The 22,629-nt window shown below is 44.7% G+C and overlaps 1 protein-coding gene across 3 annotated transcripts in view; it reads right to left on the bottom strand.

Moving 5' to 3' along the window:
* mmel1 (membrane metallo-endopeptidase-like 1) overlaps positions 1-22,629 on the bottom strand; it is a 142,325-nt gene that overhangs the window by 36,693 nt on the left and 83,003 nt on the right. For all 3 annotated transcript variants that reach the window (XM_078425052.1, XM_078425051.1, XM_078425053.1), the window contains 5 exons: positions 20,382-20,447; positions 13,187-13,321; positions 11,362-11,451; positions 8,882-9,018; positions 6,618-6,711 (listed from right to left, as the gene is read on the bottom strand). In XM_078425052.1, the coding sequence (XP_078281178.1) occupies positions 6,618-6,711; positions 8,882-9,018; positions 11,362-11,451; positions 13,187-13,321; positions 20,382-20,447 (522 nt within the window). The remainder of the gene's footprint in view (positions 1-6,617; positions 6,712-8,881; positions 9,019-11,361; positions 11,452-13,186; positions 13,322-20,381; positions 20,448-22,629) is intronic.

Genomic DNA, 22,629 nt, shown 5'->3' with positions numbered 1-22,629 from the left:
GTTTCCTGGAATACGCTGGCTTGAACTGTACAAAGTACTCAAATTATGTCCTAGTTAGCATTGTATACCATTTTTGTGTTACGTTAGTACCCAGTTTGGACAATCTATGACCAGTAATTTTGGGGATAACAGCATCCCTTTTTAACCACTGGGTCAACTTTAGCATCATCTGCCAATAGCTTTGTCAAGCCTCCTGTATTCAGTCCAAATCATAAGTACACATTACAAAAAGCAGGCGCCAAATATTGAGCTGAGTGGAACTCCACCATTAATAGGCTTCAGCTCACAGATACACCAATGACACGTTGCTTCCTACTAAGAACGTGTCCTTGGGTCTGGTTTGCCACTTCCCCTTAGATCCCCTTGTTCATTTTCAGCAACCTGCTATCTTTGGCCTTAACAAAGGCCTTGTTAAAATCCATGACAATCACATTAAAGGCACTGCCTTCACTGATCTTCCTTGCTTCTGTCCTCCAATAAATTGATCACATTAATCATATTTCACCTTCCCTTAACACAACAAGTTTGTACGTTCTCCCCTTGACCTGCGTGGGTTTTCTCCGAGATCTTTGGTTTCCTCCCACACTCCAAAGATGCACAGGTTTGTAGGTTAAGTGGCTTGGTATAAATGTAAAAAATTGTCCCTAGTGTATGTAGGATAGCGTTAATGTGTGGGGATCGCTGCTCTGTGTGGACTCAGTGGGCCAAAGGGCCTGTTTCCACGCTGTATCTCTAAACTAAACTAAAATAAACAAACTCAAACTATGCAGATTATTCCAGTTCCTCTCATAACAAAGACTCAGCAACTCATAATGGAGGTCTGCAACTAGGCTTTGTTAATTTTGATGATAAAGTAGAAATGGAGACCAAACTGGTCATTCGCCTGTAAAGTAGTGAGAACCAGAAGTGAACATAGACCAGTACAGCACAAGAACAGGCCCTTCGGCCCACAATGTCTGTGCCAAACATGATGCTAAGACCATCTCTTAGCTGCCTGCACCTAATCCATATCCCTCCAGTCCCTGCATATCCATATGCCTATTGAAAAGTCTCTTAAATGCCTCTATCGTATCTGCCTCCACCACAGCATGTTCCACGCACTCACCAGTGTAAAAAAACTTGCTCTTCACATCTCTTTTAAGCTTTGTCTTTCAAACCTGTTCACTGCCAAGTTTTTTTTACACTATTGGCCATGACCCAAGTGTACTCAGGGGTGACACTGAACAGGTTAAAGCTATGCCCTCTAGTATTTGATTTTTTCATCCGGGGAAAAAAGGTTCTGACTGTCTACCCTATCTATGCCTCGCATAATTTTATCTACTTCTGCTATCAGATCTTCCCGCAGCCTCTGGCATTCCAGAGTAAGTTGCTTGGGCTCAGCATACCGGTAAGAAAAAGGGTGAGTCGATTAGTACCGGTAGATTAAATCAGTTAAATGCATAATACATCAGTATCACAAAGAAGTCTTTAACCACTGCTGACAACATGTTCCTGCTGTGGAGAGGAGGGAGGGGGGAGAGGAGGGAGGGGGAGAAGAGGGAGGGGGAGAGGAGGGAGGGGGGAGAGGAGGGGGGGGGAGAGGAGGGGGGAGAGGAGGGGGGAGAGGAGTGGAGGAGGGTCGGGCGCTGCGCAAATGCGGGAGGGGTTTGGGCCCAGCGGGTCTGTTAGGTCTAATTAGTCTGACCTTTAACTGCTCGGTGGCGGCTCCAGGGCTGAGCGGTGAAGGAGATGCCCGTGGCTGAGAGCGGCAGTAGGAGTGGCGATGCTGAGCAGGAGCTGGAGGGCTGAGCGGTGATGGCAGCGATGGAGACGCCCAGGGTTTAGATCGGCGACGGCAGTGGCGGTGTGATGGCTCAGCGGGAGCTGGAGAGTGGAGCGGCGGCCATGATGGAGACGCCCGGAGTTTAGAGCGGGAAGAAGAAGCAGCGCGATGGATCAGTGGGGCTCCGGGGCCCTGCAATGAAGGAGACGCCCGTGGTTTGGAGTGGCGGCAGCAGTGATGGCGGGGGCTCTGTGGTGGAGCGGCGGACATGATGGAGACTCCTGGGGTTTGGAGCGGGGGCGGCGGCTGTGTGATGGCTCAGCGGGAGCTGGAGGGCGGGACGGAGCGGCGGCCATGATGGTGACACCCGGGGTTTGGAGCGGCGGCAGCGGTGATGGCGGGGGCTCTGGAGTGACGGCTGCGGTGATGGCGGGGGCTCCGGAGCACCGGCCATGATGGAGACGCCCAGGGTTTGGAGTGGGTGCAGCTGCGGTGACGCTCCCCCCACTTGGGCCGCGGGGCCAAACGGGCATCTGGCGGGAAGTGGGAGTTGAACGAATATTACGACCCTCCCAACTGCGCACGCGCAGTCACCCAGCGGCCATCTTACATAAGTGTAGGCGCTGGTCTGGCGGCCATCCTACGTGAGGACCGGCCCCGACTGCGCATGCGCTGGTTTTTAAAAACTTTAAAATGTGAATAACTTTAAAAATATAACACCAATTTCAATAAAACTACCATTTTTACCATTAAAGCGATGACGGTGAGTAAGGTGGGCCTAAAATTGTTGCGCTATCTTGTACCGTTTTGGCTGAGGTTCAATCACAAACAAACAAACGAGAGTTTTAGTATATAGATGACAGTTGAACATATTAACTTCTGACTCTTGAGTTGTGGTCACGCCATTACGGGAAGGATGTGGGTGCTTTGGAAAGGGGGCACAGGAGCTTTACCTGAATGATGGCTGGACTAGAGGATATTAGCTACAACTAGACCAAGTGACCTGTTGGGCCCAAACCTCTCCTGCATTGGTGCAGCACCCTGTCCACCCCCCCTCCCCTCTCTCCTCAACCCCCCCTCCCCTCTCCCTTCTCCCCCACTCCCCCCTTCCCCCCCTCCCCTCCTTTTAAATTTTAAAATGTGAATAACTTTAAAAATATATGACTGATTTCAATAAAACTACTTGCATTATCACTAAAGTGATAATGGTGAGTAAGTTGGGCCTAAAATTGTCACGCTATCGTGTACCGTTTTGGCTGAAGTTCAGTCACAAACAAGATAACAAACGAGAGTATTAATATATAGATGAGAGGTTGGACAGTTTTGGATTGTTATCTCCGGAACACCAGAAGTTGTGGGAGACCTGATAGACGTATTATAAGTTAGTAGAAACATAGACATAGAAACATAGAAAATAGGTGCAGGAGTAGGCCATTCGGCCCTTCGAGCCTGCACCGCCATTCAATATGATCATGGCTGATCATCCAGCTCAGTAGCCTGTACCTGCCTTCTCTCCATACCCCCTGATCCCTTTAGCAAAAAGGGCCACATCTAACTCCCTCTTAAATATAGCCAATGAACTGGCCTCAACTACCTTCTGTGGCAGAGAATTCCACAGACTCACCACTCTCTGTGTGAAGAAATGTTTTCTCATCTCGGTCCTGAAAGACTTCCCCCTTATCCTTAAGCTGTGACCCCTGGTTCTGGACTTCCCCAACATCGGGAACAATCTTCCCGCATCTAGCCTCTCCAACCCCTTAAGAATTTTATATGTTTCTATAAGATCCCCCCTCAGTCTTCTAAATTCCAGCGAGTACAAACCCAGTCTATCCAGTCTTTCCTCATATGAAAGTCCCGCCATCCCAGGGATCAATCTGGTGAACCTTCTCTGTACTCCCTCAAAGGCAAGAACGTCTTTCCTCAGGTTAGGAGACCAAAACTGCACACAATACTCCAGGTGCGGTCTCACCAAGGCCCTGTACAACTGCAGCAGAGGCAGAGATAGGGAAGACAGTCTGAATCTTTTTTACAGGTTAGAAGCATCAAATACTACAAGGCATAGCTTTAAGGTGAGAGGGGTAAAGTTTAATGGAGGTGTGCGGGGATATTCTTTTTACACAGAGTGTTTTGGGTGCCTGGAAAGCACTATCATGGTTGTGGTGAAAGCAGATACAATAGCGGCGTTTAAGATAATTTTGTATAGGCGCGTGGATATGCAGGGAATGAAGGGATATGGATAAGGGTTGGTCTTGGCTTCATGTTCAGCACAGACAAGGGCCTATACTTGTGCTGTACTGTTCTACGTTCTAAAATGCTGTAAACACTCCATGGGTCAGGCTGCATTAAAGGGAAGTCTTAACTTGATTTCTCTTTCTGCGGATGCAGAAGTGCTTCCAGCATTGTTTGTGATCTTATGGAAGTGCGGCCAGGTAGTCATTGTGGTCTGGTCAAGACAGATCTTGTGATGGGCGTGTAGGCCAGGTACAGGCTGCATACATTCGTGTTCCTGCCACTCGACACTGAGAAAGTGAAAGTCAGTCTACACCGGGAGGAGCAATGATTAATTTAAAAATCCACATTCTCCATCTCTGCACGTAGGCATCCAATCAGCCCAAGCAACACAAAGGCCAAGTGTGCAATCTGGTCAGTTAAAGCTGTTGGACAGGAGAGAGGCCACAGACGTTTAAACAAACTGATTCCCAGGATGCAGGAGAGCCACTATGAGCAGGCATTGAAACTTAGTGACGATCGAGAAAAGCCAGAATGGAAAGCAAATCACTCACAATTACCCAAGTCTTCTTATTTTGAAGAAGTAATTAAGTATGGGGTGGAGAGGTGGTTAACATTAAATGAAACCACATGTTAAAAGTTGAACATTCGAGGATTAAAACTAGCACCACATTTTGTACTCTGCGGAAATGCTCTAATTATTATAATTGCTGAAGAATAACAGATGGCCACTTTGTTTGGGCTGCGGTGGCTACATCTTTGTTTAAACTGTGAGCAAATGTTGCTGAGCCTTGCTGTCAGTTATCCTGAGAAAAATGGCCCTCTTTCTTTCTGCAATGTCCCTTTCCTTTGCTCCACTCTATATTTTGTTTACAACCCCACCAACCTCTACATTTTGGATCGCCCTCATTCTTTTTCTGCATTCTATACCTCTCGCAGTTTATTTCATTGCAGTCATTCCTGGAGCAAGGAAAACTGCAGTTTCCAAATTTGCCAACGATACCAAAATAGGTGAACCAAGTGCTTGACCTCTCAAGTCCCCACGTTATAATCCACATAAACTACCCATTTATGAATTAATAATTCATTACTAATTTTTAAAGGAATATTGGATAAATATTTGAATAGTAGGACAATAAAGGATGATAAGTTAAAACTGGTGTCGTGGGATAAATTCAGCATGGTTTTAGTAATGAAGGACTAAATTACCTCCTGTGTCACGTATATATATTTCAATATGGAATTTTAAATAAACCCATTGCCCTGCGCGATGGTAGAGTTGCTGCCTTACGGCGAATACAGCGCCGGAGACCCGGGTTCCATCCCAACTACGGGTGCTGACTGTACGGAGTTTGTACGTTCTCCCCGTGACCGCGTGGGTTTTCTCCGAGATCTTCAGTTTCCTCCCACACTCCAAAGACGTACAGGTTCGTAGGTTAATTGGCTTGGGTTTGTATACTTGGTATAAGTGTAAATTGTCCCTAGTTGTGTGTAGGCATATGTTAATGTGTGGGGATCGCTGGTTGGTACGGACTCGGTGGGCCGAAGGGCCTGTTTCCGCACTGTTTCTTTAAACTAAACTAAACATTAAACCATTATCAGAGACATGAAACCTCTGCTTCTCATTCTGTAGCTCTGCATATCAATTTTCAATTTAATTCAATTTTCAATTTAAAAAAATTATTGGCATGATAAGATACATCATTATATTGCCAAAGCATATCTTTATTTTAAATCTCAAAGACGTGCTGATTGCTAGATTAATTAGCTGCTGCATATTACCCTTGTGTATAAGGGAGATCGAACAGAAGAGTTTAAAGCGATTTTAGATTTAGATTTAGAGGTACAGCGCAGAAACAGGCCCTTTGGCCCACTGGGTCCGCGCCGCCCAGCGATCCCCGCACACTAACACTATCCTACACCCACCAGGGACAATTTCTACATTTGCCCAGCCAATTAACCTACAAACCTGTACGTCTTTGGAGTGTGTGGGAGAACAGGCTACAGGGGACTAAATGGGGAATTATATTGGTGGAATAGCTCAGAGGTAACATGGACACAGCGGGCAGAATGGCTTCCTTTTACGTCTTAAGGAAAAAAAGAAATAAATCTGTCTCTTTGGACAAGTACATCTCTTTTCTTTCTCTTTCTCCTTGTCTTCTCATCTTTCATAAAAACATAAAGCCAAAATTGACAGCCTGAAAGCTTTGGAGATGATATAATATCTCCTGGGATATGAAACATTGTGTCTCTTGCCAAGGTTCAGCCTGATTCTCAAACACACCAGATGAACACACACAGTATCAGAGGCCTTGTAGGAATCAGGCCAGTGGGCACGGACCATCAGGCCTAGTGTGAATGACGTTCCTCTCCGCTAATCCTGCAAACCCTGGCGGAGTTGACAGTGATGGATATTATTGAGTCAGATTCCGGCACAGTTGCTTCTGCCATGATCACGTTTCATTGGCAGTCTGTGGACTCAAGAAATTATGATTATCACTTTTGACAACTGTAAAAACAAGACGAGGTGTGAAGTATAAGAAATATGACCTTCAGTGCCATACTGACGAAAGAATAACCAGTAAACCAAATAAAATACAAATGAAAATGTTGAACGATTTAATACCTTGTGGTAGTTTGCGCGGGTATCCTTGTATCGCCTGCTCAGGTTACTGACACGATCTATAACCAGCCGCCAGACCAGATAGTTCTGAAGAGTGCTGTAAACATTAGAGTGAAATTCATGAGTTTCACTCCTGGACATCCAGCAGAGAAAAGACTTAAAACAGCATTAAAAATACTGGCTGTTAAAACCTCCACATTTGTCCTTTTTCCAGGCATCTTCATGAGGAATCGCTGCTGAGGTTGGGCCTTGAAACAGAAAAGCTGATCATAACATAAACAGAAATGCTGGAAGATCTCGGCCAGTCTGCAGCATCTGTGGAAAGAGAAACCAGATAACATTTCAAGTTGTTTCTCTTGACTGGCTGAGTTCTTTCCAACTTCCTCTATTGAACTGATGGAACTATCCAATCTTCAAGCCTACTGGGCAGGGCAGGTTTAATTCAGATTAAAATGAGGTGTTGCATTTGGGCAGGACTTGAAGAGTAAATGGTGGGACCCTGGGGAGTGTGGTCGAACCAGAGAGACCTAGGGGTACAGGTGTACGGTGCCATGAATGAAGCAAAGGTGGTGAAGGCAGCGTTTGGCATGCTTGTCTTCATTAGTCAGTGTACTGAGTACAGGAGTTGGGAGGTTGTGTACAGCTATACAAGACGTTAGTAAAGGCCACATTTAGAGTCCTGTGTACAGTTCTGGTCACCCTGCTACAGGCAGGATGTTATTAAACTGGAGAGGATGGAGAATAGCTTTATAAGGAAGTTACTGGATCTGTAAGGTTTGAGTGGAAAGGGAGGCGGGACAGGCTGGGTCTTATTATCCTGGAGTGCAGGAGTCTGCTGGTGACCTTTTACAGAAAATTATAAAACCACGACGAGCATACATGAATAGCCACAGCCTTTGCCCCAGGGTAGGGAAGTCAAACAATAGGGGGCAGGGGCTAAAGGTGAGAGGGGAAAGCGACCTGAGGGGCAACATTTCACACGAAGGGTGGTGGTACATGGAACCAGCTGCCAGAGGAGGTAGTTGAGGCAGGCACTGTTACAACATATAAACTACACCTGGACATTTATTCACAAAATGCTGGAGTAACTCAGCAGGTCAGGCAGCATCTCAGGAGAGAAGGAATGGGTGACGTTTCGGGTCCCGAAACGTCACCCATTCCTTCTCTCCTTATATGCTGCCTGACCAGCTGAGTTACTCCAGCATTTTGTGAATAAATACCTTTGATTTGTACCAGCATCTGCAGTTATTTTCTTAAACTACACCTGGACAGGTACACGGATGGGAAAGGTTTGGAGGGAAATTTCCAAGTTCTGCTTGAACGTCATGAACACTCAATGTTTTAGAGTCGGTCCTGGCATCAAGTTCAGCACAGACATTGTGGGCTGAAGGGCCTTTATTGTGTAGTACTGTTTTATGTTCTATTAGTCATGAAAGTAAATTACCGTCTGATGAATCCAGACCTAATTCCAATTTAAATAACAGTATGAAATGAAATCATGCTGATTATACAGGCATATCAAAATGTGGCATTTTAAGGATAGACACAAAAAGTTGGAGTAACTCAGCGAGTCTGAAGAAGGGCCACGATCTGAAAGGTCACCCATTCCTTTTCTCTTGAGATGCTGCCTGACCCACTGAGTTACTCCAGCTTGTTGTTTAAACCAGCATCTGCAGTTCCTTCTTACACATAAGGTATTTAAAGGTTTCAACCCTATTTATGTAACTGTGGTTCTGAGCAGATTATTTGTATGGAAGATGGAGCATTATATTTGCCAAATAATTTTCCTGCTGGGCAGGGACTTTGGACAACTCTCCACTTGTATAATAGGTCGGGTGTTGATGCATCCAATAAGCACCTACCTAAGGTTGGCAAAGAGTTCCCCTTTCCTGGCCTCCCTCATGTGAACGCTGTTCCCTTCGGCTAACCCTGTAAATTCTGGCAGCGCTGACAATGGGAGAAATCTGGCAAATCTGCCACAGCCCCGTTATTGATGGTGCCTCCCAATCCAAATGGAAACCAGATGACTTCAAAGAGAAGGTGGGATTGCCTTGCTGGTCTGAAAACAGCAGTCTCTTATCAACCTATTCAATTTGGTCTGCAAATAATATGCTCCTGGTTAAAACGGTTTTCTTTCTTAGCTGGAGAATGCAACATTTTGATTGTTCAAGGCCATTTTGGTAAGAACCAGGGAATCGAGAATCTCTCACCTAAAATATAAAAGCAAGCATGCAGCACAAGCACATTTAAAACTCCAATGGTTTTACCTCTTGGAATATTTGGGGAGGATGTACTTAAGTTTCTGAAGATATTCAGTGCCATAGACCACAATTTCTTCTTCTGGATGGACTTCAACGTTGACACTTGACATGACCCCCTGAATGAACTGCATCCAGTTAAATCCCTGAGGCACATCAATGAGGATAATCAGCCCTTATCATTATTAACAGTGGAGGCTTTCCCCAGTGGGGACTTAACTACCCCCCACTATTCCCCCAGCATCCAGGCATGCCCTCAGGCACACAGTTTAAAAAAAGACATTGTCCTTTATTTAAATTGTTAAGAACACCATAGAGAAAACTGGCTATTAAAATGCCCAAACTGGTTCGCATGCTACGGGCAAACTTGGCATAAACCTTCTCAGAGGCAGCAGCGCTATGCAACACAAATAAAATTAATTAACTCACAATTCTTAGAAAATAGAATAAATGCCTGTATTTTTATGGAATCTTTGGTAACTCTTTCAGCATTATGTTAGCTTAGTTTAGTTTAGTTTAAAGATACAGCACATAAACAGGCCCTTCGGCCCACCAAGTCCATGCTGACCAGCGATCCCCTACACTAGCACTATCCTACACACCAGAGACTATTTTATAATTTTACCGAAGCCAATTAACTGATATGTCTGGATGTCTTTGGAATGTGGGAGGAAACCGGAGCAACCGGAAAACCATACAAACAGACAGCATAAGTAGTCAGGATCGAACCCGGGCGTCTGGCACTGCAAGGCGGTTACTACCGCTGTGCCACCGTGGTTGTGCAGGTTGAAATTCCTGGTCTGCCATTCCGTGTTGTGGTGACTCCAGTGGTCCTGCGTGCTTTGAATCCATAGTATCGACATGTACTAATTCACTCATTCAAATTAAGATCGAAAAATAAACAGTTGTAATCCGCAGCTAATTAAATTGTTAATGCAACGTTTGAGATCACCCAACAGTTTCTGACATTAAGGAGTTGTTGAATTATAGACAGTTTTGGGAAAACACCCGAACTGCCTGTGCTGCACAGCGGCCCCGTGGCACAGCGGGATGTTTGCTGCCTTAAGCCCCTGTCCCACCGGCGATGTTTTAGGTGACTACAGCCGACTAGGCCGTCGCCACACGGTCGCCGGGGTGTCGCGGGCACGGTCGTGAGTCATCTCCAAAGAGGCGCTGGATTTTGAAAATGTTAAAAAAATTTCGGCGACTGTTATTTTGACGCCAATGATCGTAGCTTGACGTCTCCTGACGTAGGCGCTGTCGTGGGTTGTCGCCAGGTGACGTAGGTTGTCGCCAGGTTGTCACCAGGTGACGTAGGTTGTCGCCGGTGCTGACTTCGGTGAATTCCAAGTGTGGACATGATCTGATCTTCCATCAGTGTAATGTGTCCATAAATGATGTAAGGTTTTGTACGTTTTTGCACTTGTATTCTGTTTAAAGTTTGAATTTTAAAGTTGGAAGTTGGAAGTTTATTGAAATTTATTGAAGTTTATTACAATATTTTTGTATGCACTGTTGTATGTTCTTATCAACCTTTTGAAAATTTTTGTTTGAATATCAATAAAGGGAATTCTTCACATTTTGATGAAAAATTGATGTATGAAGTTATTGTATTTCAGAGTAGTTTCTCATGGCATCACTTTCAAATAGTCATGATGCAGAATGATTGGAAACCCTACCATACACCCCCTATTATAGGGAAACTGGGTGAAACGTGAATTGTCTTCAGTCTTCAGGGTCATAGCTTGTCGCGGGTAAACGGAGGTTGACTTCGGTTGTTGTAGGTTGTCGTAGGTGCAGTCATAGGTGGTTGCGACGATTGTGTCGTCGGTTGTCGGTAGCTTGACGTCGACTAGGTGGTAGGTTGTTGTAGCTTGTCGTAGACATTGTCATAGGGGGGGTCCAGTCGCCGTTTTTTCGGCGACCTTCTACGACTATGACAGTCACTGGCAGTTGCCTTAAAAAACGCCTAAATGGGACAGGGCCTTTACAGCGCTTACAGTGCCAGAGTCCCGGGTTCGATCCTGACTACGGGTGCTGTCTGGACGGAGTTTGGACATTCTCCCTGTGACCTGTGTGGGTTTTCACCGAGAACTTTGGTTTCCTCCCACACTCCAAAGACGTACCTGTTTGTAGGTTAATTGGCTTTGGTATAAATGCCCAATTGTCCCTTGTGTGTGTAGGGTAGTGTTAATGTGTGGGGATGCGGGGATCGCTGATCGGCGCCGAGTACCGGTAGGCTGAAGAGCCAGTATCTCTAAACGAAAACTACTGAAGAGTTATCGTACATTATATCAACAAAGAGAGCTATCTACAGTTGGATAATATACATGCACAAAAGGTTTACTGAGACAAGGAAGCAGTCCAAACAATGACAACAATGAAAGGAGGCATCTGCTCAGCATTAAGTAAAATGTGGTGTTTAGCACCAGAACCTGTTTATTTACAATAAGCAATGAATGAAAATAGCAGCACGAAGAATGACTTACATGGAGGTCAAAGTTTGTTTGGAGCTGAGCAAGTGTCATTTTGTTGTACATCTGTGTAACGTCATGCCTTTCCTCTGGAGCTGTGGTCGCCTATTGTCACAGGAAATATGAACAGTCTGCTGGAAGACACCCGCATTGTATCTGCACTTCCAATTTACTTTACTCAACCAATTACAGTTGCTGCTTGCTTGAACTGAATCTCCTATATTGGAGATCTCAGGCAGTCACCAGTGGACTCATGACTCCTCTCCTGCCCGTCACTTCAGCACTTCACATCACCGCCACACTTTCTGAACAACATTTTAAAAATACATTTGGACAGGTACATGGATATGAGAGGTTAGAGATATGGGCCAAATAGGAAAGGTTTAGATGGATATGGGCTAAACCCAGGCAGGTGGGACTGGTGTAGATGGGGCATGGGCAAGTTGGGCCGAAGGGCCTTGTTTCCATGCTGCATGACTGTCTAAATGGATGGTTGGTATCTTTTGACTCCCATTTCTGATTAAAAGGGTTAATCACAATATGGCCCATTTAGCATCCAAAGCCATTCAAACCAAATGTACAAAATAAGAGAAATGACAAACTTTGGGTCGTGGCAGTGAAACCACCTATCAGGTTTCTTGCGACACAAGAGACCGCCGAAGCTGAAATCCTGAGCAAAAAACAGATTACGTGAGGAACTTAGCGGGCCAGGAGGGAAATGGACAGACAACGTTTCTGGTTTGGACCCTTCTTGAGAGTGAACCTGGTCAAAAGGGGTGAGGGGAAGGGGTTGGGGAATGGCCAGGCAAGTAATAGGTGGTCCAGGTAAGAAGTGATCGACTGGCAGATGAGTCAGGTGTAGAATAGAACAAGTCGAGATAGTACCCAATGCTGGAGGTGATAAGCAGAGAAGACAGAGGGTTGCAAATAATGCGATCAGATTAAAAGCACCATGAAGAGCAAAGTGCAGAAGCAGCAGGAGGGTTGGTGGGTAGATGGTACCGGGGGTGCAGGCAGCGGGAGACTGGGGTGGTGGTTGAGGGTGAAAAAGATATTTGCCAGGACTTTATTCACTGGAGGGATTGTGCTGTAAAGAGAAGCTCTATCAGCTCTATTTTTGATACTCTATGGCTCATAATCCCTTACCCTGTTATAGCAGACAATTGGCAATAACGGACACCATTCACCACCTCCCTACATGGTCTCGACCCGAAACATCACCCATTCCTTCTCTCCCGAGATGCTGCCTGACCTGCTGAGTTACTCCAGCATTTTGTGAATAAATCGATTTGTACCAGCATCTGCAGTTATTTTCTTATACCATTATAACAAAGGTTTACTTAGGTTCATAAACATTAGGGAAACAATTATGCAGTACCAGTATACATGAATGTTTGAGAAACTGACTCCAACATTTGATTGTCTAGTCAAATTGCATCTCACAGTCTTGAAACTTCGTCATTCCATGTTTTTAATGCAACTTACCTTTTTCTGATACATTCGGTTTTCTGAAATATTTATTTACTGCCCAAAATCACATTGATGGTGTGAAAGTTTGGCTTCGCCACAGAGACAAGGTGGATACTGTTCCAGACAGATTTACTGGTGATGAGAGGGCTGTTGATGCTTAATAGACCAAGCAGTTGTTGACTGCTCTCTTTTAATGTGAGGTGTAAATACAGCCGGGTAAACAAATTTTCCACCTTTGTCAGAAGGCAGTGAGGCACTGCATTCTGGGAAACATGGAGCAACATAGTTCATTTCTTAACAGTTACGAGTTCTGTTTTTAGTTCAGACTAATTCTGGGTAAAGAGTACAGAAGATTTAACCAAATACTTACATTTGCCATTTCAATTTCAAGCTCCAGCACTTTCATCATTTCGTCTTCAATAAAAGAGTCATTTTTTGTCATGTTTCTGTCTTCTCTGATCATCTTAGCAACTCCAATCATAAACTGTAAGTAGGCCTCACGTACCTTCAATAAAAGGTAACATCTTTCAATTGTTAGATACAGTGGATACAACCACAAAATGCCTTCTCACCCTTCCATGGTGTTGGGCTAGAAGGGTAAAGCATTGCCGAGCAAACTCCTTATACTCTGTGCCAACAATCCATTTACTTGGGATGTGGGCAAAACTGGTACTTATTACTGAATAGCAGAGCCCCAAGGATATTTAAAGTGTGGAATTGAGTCACAACTTAGTCTGACAAGATAGAGTTGGCATGTTACTGGAACATTCTGTTTTAATGACATTTTTATGCACACTTTTTGGTTCCAGTCCAAAATTAACAGATGTTTTAAATTCAGTTTTACAATTTGCCATGGAGGGACTTGAACCCACGACTTCTGGCTTCCTGATTCATACCGTAGCATTCAATATTGGGAAATTGGGCACATGTCCAATAGCAACATACAACGAATGACAGCACCATAAATTACATGTCTTCCTGAATTCTAGCATGTGGTCCTAACAGTTTGTTTCTACTTCATCAGCATTAAATGTTAATATTTATGTGAATGTATTAAATATCAAACTGTAAACTATTCAACGAAACAAAGTAGGTGAACTGCCAACTAGAAGTCTTCCCTTCCTCCTGAACTCCAGAACCTTCGAGGAGCTCAGCTACCAATGTTCTAAATAACTAGTTTAGTTAGATATCAATTCCTCTGCTCTCCTGCACACTGGGGTTTAGCTCCTTGCTTAATGGAATGGCCTTTGTTAACTTTGTGAAGGTCCCACAAACTATAAAGAGAACAGTCTGAAGAAGGGTCTCGACCCGAAACGTCACCCATTCCTTCTCTCCCGAGATGCTGCCTGACTTGCTGAGTTACTCCAGCATTTTGTGAATAAATACCTTCGATTTGTACCAGCATCTGCAGTTATCTTCTTATAAAGAGAACATCCTGTTTTACTACTCTGCAACAACAGTAGGTATACCCAAAATGAACTACACATAAAGAAATCGTAGACTCCACACACAATCCGTGTTATTGTACACTAATTCAGTCTTGGGTTTTAGCTACTTTTCCCAGCCAGAATCAAAAATGTGTGTCACGGTGGCGCAGCGGTAGAGTTGCTGCCTTACAGCGCCAGAGACTACAATCCTGACTACGGGTGCTGCCTGTACGGAGTTTGTACCTTCTTCAGGTTTTCTCCCACACTCCAAAGATGTGCAGGTTTGTAGGTTAATTTGCTTCGATAAGGATTGTTTAAAAAGAGTGTGTTGGATGGAGCTCGTGTATGGGGATCGCTGATCGGCGTGGACCTGTTTCCTCGCTGGATCAGTAAACTAAACTCAACTAAAGGTTTGTGTAATCTGTTCATGAACCACTGCTGGGAATTACATTGCTGTAAATGATCACAATTGATTCTGTGCCTATTTCAAATAATATCAAACTATTTTCCATCCACCATATTTTGTTCATCTTATAACTGTTGCACATTCTGTTTACTGCAGTTCATTGGGATTCTTTAAATAGGTTCTGACTGATGAGTAAATAATTCTTGTTTTAATGTAATCCAGACTCCTATGTCACCCTGCCTTCAATTCACAGGGTTATATGTTGTTGTCAAATGACCATTTATTTTATCGTGGAAATAATGTCAGCAAACTATTTTATGTGAATATCATATTGCAGAACAGCTTTCCATTAACTTGTTTAAAAGGTGATGGTAATTCTGCCTCAGAACAAAACACAGACACTGGGCAACTCATGAATAAATGAAATTAGAAAATTTAGATGAACTTCATTTAATTTAGAGATACAGCGTGGAATCAGCCCCTTCGGCCCACCAAGTCCACACTAACTAACGATCCCCTCACACCAACACTATCCTACACATATTAGGAACAATTTACAATCTTTACCGAAGCCAATTAACCTATAAACCTGCACCTCTTTGGAGTGTAGGAGGAAACTGGAGCATCTTCTCTGGTTTGCTTCCAGTACCTCGTGCAAGTAAAGGTAAGAACAGGAAGGTAGGGGAAATGAATGTGTGGCTGAGGAGTTGGTGCAGGGGGCAGGGATTTAGATATCTGGACCTTTGGGATCTCTTCTGGGACAAAGGTGACCTGTACAAAAGGGATGGGTTGCACCTTAACTTGGGGGGTGGGGGAAGGGGGTTAACAACATCCTGGCAGGCATTTTTACAAATGCTATATGGGTGGGTTTAAACTAGATTGACAGGGGGGTGGGACCTCATACAGGACAGAGGCAGGTGAGAGGCTAGATGTTGGTATGGAGGGTGGTGTGGGAAAGGTTAGTGGACAGAATAGGCCGGTAAAAAGCGGAGAGCGAGGAAGGAGGGTCGGTTTAAACTGCATGTATTTTAATACAAGGGACCTGACGGGTAAGGCAGATGAGCTGAGGGCATGGGTGGGTACGAGCGACTGGGACATTGTAGCCATGACTGAAACCTGGTTAAGGGAGGGGCAGGACTGGCAGCTCAATGTTCCGGGGTACAGTAGCTTCAGGAGAGACAGGGGTGAGGAGGGGGGGTTGCATTGTTGGTTAAGGAGGATGTCACGGCTGTGATCAGAGGTAATCTTACAGACGGTTCGTCTAGTGAGGTTATATGGGTGGAGCTGAGGAACAAGAAAAGGATGATCACCTTGTTGGGTGTGTACTACAGACCCCGGAATAGTCAATGGGAATTAGAAGAACAAATGCGTCAGGAGATTGCAGACAGCTGCAGGTCAAATAAGGTTGGTGTAGTAGGGGATTTTAACTTTCCCAATATAGACTGGGAAAATCATAGTGTGAAGGGTTTAAATGGGGTGCAATTCCTCAAGTGTTCAGGAGAGTTTTCTTAAGTTGTATGTAGAAGCCCCCACACGTGAAAGGGCAACGCTGGATCTAGTTTTTGGAAATTGGGAAGGGCAATTTAATGAAGTATTTGTGGAGGAGCCTTTTGGGACCAATGACTACAGTTCGATTAGGTTTAAGATAGTTATGGATCGGGACGATGTTAAAATGCTCAACTGGGGAACTTTGAGGGTATGAGAGAATGTCCCACTCAAATTGACTGGGACAGGTTATTTGAGGGGAAAGGGACTTTGGCCAAGTATGATGTTTTTAAAAGTGTGCTGATGAAAGCTCAGGATATGTACGTCCCCGTAAGAGTGAAGGGCAAGGCAGGCAAACGTAAGGAAGCTTGGCTGATGAGGGAAATTGAGGCGTTGGTCAAAAACAAGAATGATGCATGGGACAGGTATAGGCAGTTGAGATCAAGTGCATCCCTGGAGGAGTTTCGGGGACTAACGAGTAAACTGAAAAGGAGATCAGAAGGGCAAAAAGGGCCAGGATATAACTCTGGTGGGTCCCAAAATATTTTATAAAAACATAAGGGGGAAAAGGGTAACTGGAGAGAGAGTGGGACCTCTCAGGAATCAAAGCAGTCACCTCTGTGTGGAGCCACAGGAGATGGGCAAGGTCCTCAATGAGTATTTCTCCTCTGTATTTACCGAGGAGAAAGACAGTAGGACGGAGGAACTGGGGGCAGTCACTGGAAGTGTCTTGAGAGCAGTCAGTGTTACCGTCGAAGATGTACTGAAGGTACTGTCATGTATGAAGGTAGACAGATCTCCTGATCAGATATATCCGAGGACATTGTGGGAAATCAGAGAGGAAATTGCGGGAGCCCTGGCTGAAATTTACGAGTCGTCCTTAGATACAGGAGAGGTGCCGGAAGACTGGAGGGTGGCAAATGGTGTGCCTCTTTCCAAGAAGGGCTGCAAGTAAAATGCTGGGAACTATAGACCGGTGAGCTTAACATCTGTAGTTGGAAAGTTACTAGAGAGTATTCTGAGGGACAGGTTATACAGGCATTTGGATGGGCAAGGGGTGATTAGGGATAGTCAGCATGGTTTTGTACGTGAGAGGTCGTGTCTCACAAATCTGACATGACCAAAGAGGTTGATGAGGGCAGAGCTGTAGATGTCGTGTACATGGATTTCAGTAAGGCGTTCGACAAGGTTCCACGTGGTGGGCTGCTCCGGAATGTTAGATCGCATGGGATCCAAGGAGAGATTGCTGAATGGATAGCAAATTGGCTTCAAGGAAGGAAGCAGAGGGTGATGGTGGAAGGTTGCTTCTTGGACTGGAGGCCTGTGACTAGTGTTGTGCCTCAGGGTTCGGTGCTGGGCCTGTTACTGTTTGCCATCTACATCAATGATTAGGATGAGAACATTCAGGGCAACATAAACAAGTTTGCAGATGATACAAAAGTGGGTGGTTTTGCAGATAGTGAAGATGGTTGTGAAAGATTGCAGCAGGATCTGGATCGATTGGCCAGGTGGGCTGAGGAATGGTTGATGGAATTTAATACAGAGAAGTGTGAGGTGTTGCATTTTGGGAAGTCTAACAAGGGCAAGACCTACACAGTGAATGGTGGGCCTCTGAGGAGCGTTGTAGAGCAGAGGGAGTGCAGGTGCATGGTTCCTTGGAGGTCGAGTCACAGGTAGATAAGGTGGTCAAAAAGGCTTTTGGCACATTGGCCTTCATCAGTCAGAGTATAGAATGTAGAAGTTGGGAGGTCATGTTGCAGTTGTATAAGACGTTGGTGAAACTAAACTAGATGTTTGTGTAATCTGTTCATGAACCACTGCTGGGAATTACATTACTGTAAATGATCACAATTGATTCTGTGCCTATTTCAAATAATATCAAACTATTTTCCATCCACCATATTTTGTTCATCTTATAACTGTTGCACATTCTGTTTGCTGCAGTTCATTGGGATTCTTTAAATAGGTTCTGACTGATGAGTAAATAATTCTTGTTTTAATGTAATCCAGACTCCTATGTCACCCTGCCTTCAATTCACCGGGTTATATGTTGTTGTCAAATGACCATTTATTTTATCGTGGAAATAATGTCAGCAAACTATTTTATGTGAATATCATATTGCAGAACAGCTTTCCATTAAACTTGTTTAACAGGTGATGGTAATTCTGCCTTAGAACAAAACACAGACACTGGGCAACTCATGAATAAATGAAATTAGAAAGTTTAGATGAACTTCATTTAATTTAGAGATACAGCGTGGAATCAGCTCCATTCGGCCCACCAAGTCCACACTAACTAACGATCCCCTCACACCAACACTATCCTACACATATTAGGAACAATTTACAATCTTTACCGAAGCCAATTAACCTATAAACCTGCACCTCTTTGGAGTGTAGGAGGAAACTGGAGCATCTTCTCTGGTTTGCTTCCAGTACCTCGTGCAAGTAAAGGTAAGAACAGGAAGGTAGGGGAAATGAATGTGTGGCTGAGGAGTTGGTGCAGGGGGCAGGGATTTAGATAGATCTCCAGGGCCAGATCAGATATATCCGAGGACATTGTGGGAAAACAGAGAGGAAATTGCGGGAGCCCTGGCTGAAATTTACGAGTCGTCCTTAAATACAGGAGAGGTGCCGGAAGACTGGAGGGTGGCAAATGGTGTGCCTCTTTTCAGGAAGGGCTGCAAGTAAAATGCTGGGAACTATAGGCCGGTGAGCTTAACATCTGTAGTTGGAAAGTTACGAGAGAATTCTGAGGGATAAGTTATACAGGCATTTGGATGGGCAAGAGCTGATTTGGGATAGTCAGCATGGTTTTGTACGTTAGAGGTCGTGTCTCACAAATCTGACATGACCAAAGAGGTTGATGAGGGCAGAGGTGCAGATGTCGTGTACATGGATTTCAGTAAGGCATTCGACAAGGTTCCCCATGGTAGGCTGCTCTGCAAGGTTAGATCGCATGGGATCCAAGGAGAGATTGCTGAATGGATAGCAAATTGGCTTCAAGGAAGGAAGCAGAGTGTGATGGTGGAAGGTTGCTTCTCGGACTGGAGGCCTGTGACTTGTGGTGTCCCTCAAGGTTCGGTGCTGGGCCCGTTACTGTTTGCCATCTACATCAATGATTAGGATGAGAACATACAGAGCAAGATTAACAACTTTGCAGATGATACAAAAGTGAGTGGTTTTGCAGATAGTGAAGATGGTTGTGAAAGATTGCAGCAGGATCTGGATCGATTGGCCAGGTGGGCTGAGGAATGGTTGATGGAATTTAATACAGAGAAGTGTGAGGTGTTGCATTTTTGGAAGTCTAACAAGGGCATGACCTACATAGTGAATGGTGGGCCTCTGGAGAGCGTTGTAGAGCAGAGGGATCTGGGAGTGCAGGTGCATGGTTCCTTGAAGGTCGAGTCACAGGTAGATAAGGTGGGCAAAAAGGCTTTTGGCACATTTGCCTTCATCAGTCAGAGTATAGAATATATACAAGTTGGGAGGTCATGTTGCAGTTGTATAAGACGTTGGTGAGACCACATTTGCGATATTGTGTTCAGTTCTGGGCACCATGTTATAGGAAAGATATTGTGAAGCTTGAAAGGGTTCAGAGAAGATTTATGAGGATGTTGCCAGGACTAGAGGGTCTGAGCTATAGCAGAGGTTGAGTAGGCTGGGTCTCTATTCCTTTGAGTGCAGGAGAATGAGGGGTGATCTTATAAAGGTGTATAAAATCATGAAAGGAATAGATCGGGTAGATGCACAGAATCTCTTGCCCAGAGTAGGGGAATCGAGGACCAGAGGACATAAGTTCAAGGTGAAGGGGAAAAGATTTAATAAGAATCTGAGGGATAACTTTTTTACACAAAGGGTGGTGGGTGTATGGAACAAGCTGCCAGAGGAGGTAGTTGAGGCTGGGACTATCCCACCATTTAAGAAACAGTTAGACAGGAACATGGAAAGGACAAGTTTGGAGGGATATGGACCAAGCGCAGGCAGGTGGAAATAGTGTAACTTGGACATGTTGTGGGCAAGTTGAGCCGAAGGGCCTGTTTCAACACTCTGACTCTATGACCTGGAGAAAACTCAAGCAGGTCATGTGGAGAACATACGAACTCTGTACAGACAGCACCCGCAGTCAGGATCGAACCCAGGACTCTGGCGCTGTTAGGCAACAACTCTACCGCTGGGTCAATGTGCCGACCTAAAGTACTCTGAGAATCTATGATATGTTCTGCATTGATGGTCTCAGTGCTCACCCTCTTGTAGTTACCATCCCTGAAGTAATAATCCCTGGAGGGCATTCCCAGGCTGGGTTGATCGATCTGCAAGAGGAACAGACAGTGCATGAAGCAAAAGCTGGAAGAACATCCAATGAATGTTGATTCAACAAACTGATTTATTTCAATTATTGCTGCTTCCCCACAACTCAAGGAGAATATACAACGTGTATTGCATAAAAATGACAAGAGATCTGTGATGACAAGCCATATGTGTAACGCTTGGACGTTTGTTGTGTGTGTTTTCCCAGCTCCATGATCGGTGATGACAAGCTCATGGGAATCCTGGAACTTGGTCAACACTCCCCTCTGCAACTGGGTCCTCGACTTTCTGACAAACATTCCCTAACACTGGTGCCCCTCAAGGATGCTTTCTCAGCCCCCGACTAAACTTCTTATACACCCACCACAGTGCAGCCAAATACAAAACCAACTCAATCTACAGGTTTGCAGACCATATGAAAACCAAAAGAAGGCATACCTATTGCCAATGGAATCTAAGGATATGGGGAGAAAGCAGGAACAGGGTAGTGATTCTGGATGATCAGCCATGACCATATTGAATGGCAGTGCTGGCTCGAAGGGCCGAATGGCCTATCCCTGCACCTATTTTCTATGTTTCTAACTTTGGCTTGTCTCCAACAACCCTCAATAACTTCTGTAGATGCACCATAGAAATCATCTTATTCAGATTCATCACAACCTGGTTTGGGAACATCTCCATCTAAGACCGCAAGAAATTGCAGAGGCTTGTGAACGTAGCCCAGACCATCATGCAAACCAGCCTCCCTTCCACAGACTCCGTCTACACAGCAAGACTGCCAGCAAGGACCAGTCTTACCCCAGTCACTCCGTCTGTTCACCTCTCCCATCAGGCAAAAGGTTTAGAAGAGTGAAAATGCACACCTCCAGATTCAGCAACAGTCTGTTCCCAGCTGTAAGCTGGTAACTCACGGTCCTCTCATCAACCAGTGTGCAGCCTTCACCTCCCATCTACCTCTTTGGAGACCTTTGAACTATCTTTAATTGGACTTCAATGCTATATCTTGGATGTTGTACCCTTTACCCGTTACCTAAGCACTGCGGACAGCTTGATTGTATTCATATGTCGTCTTTGACTGGATAGAACACAAACAAAATCTTTTCACTGCACCTCGTAAAACTTGACAATAATAAACTCTACAAAAAAAATGTAGGCTTCGGGCAGAAAGCACAGATTGTGAATATCACAACCTGGGGGGGATTTAAATGATTTGTGTGGGATCAGCAATCAGAACGCATTCTGCACTGAAACCAATTGAAAGGATTATAACGTTGCACAACTTTGTTTTCTGATAATTTGAACATTAACGTTGGAAGCATTTTTCATCATTTAGCTCACCAACTAAGTGTAAATACATGACCTCTTTGCCTTTTGGAATGCTTAATAAAACCTTGCACAGTGCAATTTTCAGTTATAAACTGTGGAATGTATTTTTGCTCATGATTCAAACGCAGTAAAACAGGAGCAAGAGTTGGACAAGCATTGGCCACCATTTAATATAATCCTGGCTGATCCTCTGTCTCAATAATATATTCCTACTTGCACTTCACATATATTGATGCTCGTTGCATCTAGAAATTGATTCCCTACTTAAATACATATAGCAACGTGGCCTCTACAATCATTCATAAGTTCAAACGTTTGAGGAACAGCATTAGGCCATTCAAAACCCATCAAGTTTACTCCGTCATTCAATCATGGCTGACCGACTTATCTCTCCCTCCAAACCCCATTCTCCTGCTTTCTGCCCATAACCCCTGACACCCTTACTAATGAAGAATCTATCTATCTATGCCTTACAAATATCCATTGAGGGCTTCCACAGCCTTCTCATCATTATAATCATACTTTATTAGCCAAGTATGTGTTGCAACATACGAGGAATTTGATTTGCCGTACAGTCATACCAATAAAAAGCGACAAGACACACAAAGTACATTTTAACATGAACATCCACCACAGTGACTCCTCCACATTCCTCACTGGCCAAAAAAAAAGTTCAATCGCTTCCCTTCTTTGTTCTCCCGTGGTCGGGGGCCTTGAACCTTCCGTTGACGGGGCGATCTTGGCTCCCATGGCCGGCGGTCGATCCCTCAGTGTCGGGGCAATCAAGCTCCCACATCGGGGGGATCTCAGCTCCCGCGCCGAGCAATTGGACTCAGGGTCAGGGCTACTCGAACCTCC

Source organism: Rhinoraja longicauda, chromosome 30 (genome assembly GCF_053455715.1).
Source record: "Rhinoraja longicauda isolate Sanriku21f chromosome 30, sRhiLon1.1, whole genome shotgun sequence".
Taxonomy (NCBI): domain Eukaryota; kingdom Metazoa; phylum Chordata; class Chondrichthyes; order Rajiformes; family Arhynchobatidae; genus Rhinoraja; species Rhinoraja longicauda.
The sequence above is the reverse complement of the archived record's forward strand: the minus strand, read 5'-3'. Positions and strand labels throughout refer to the sequence as shown.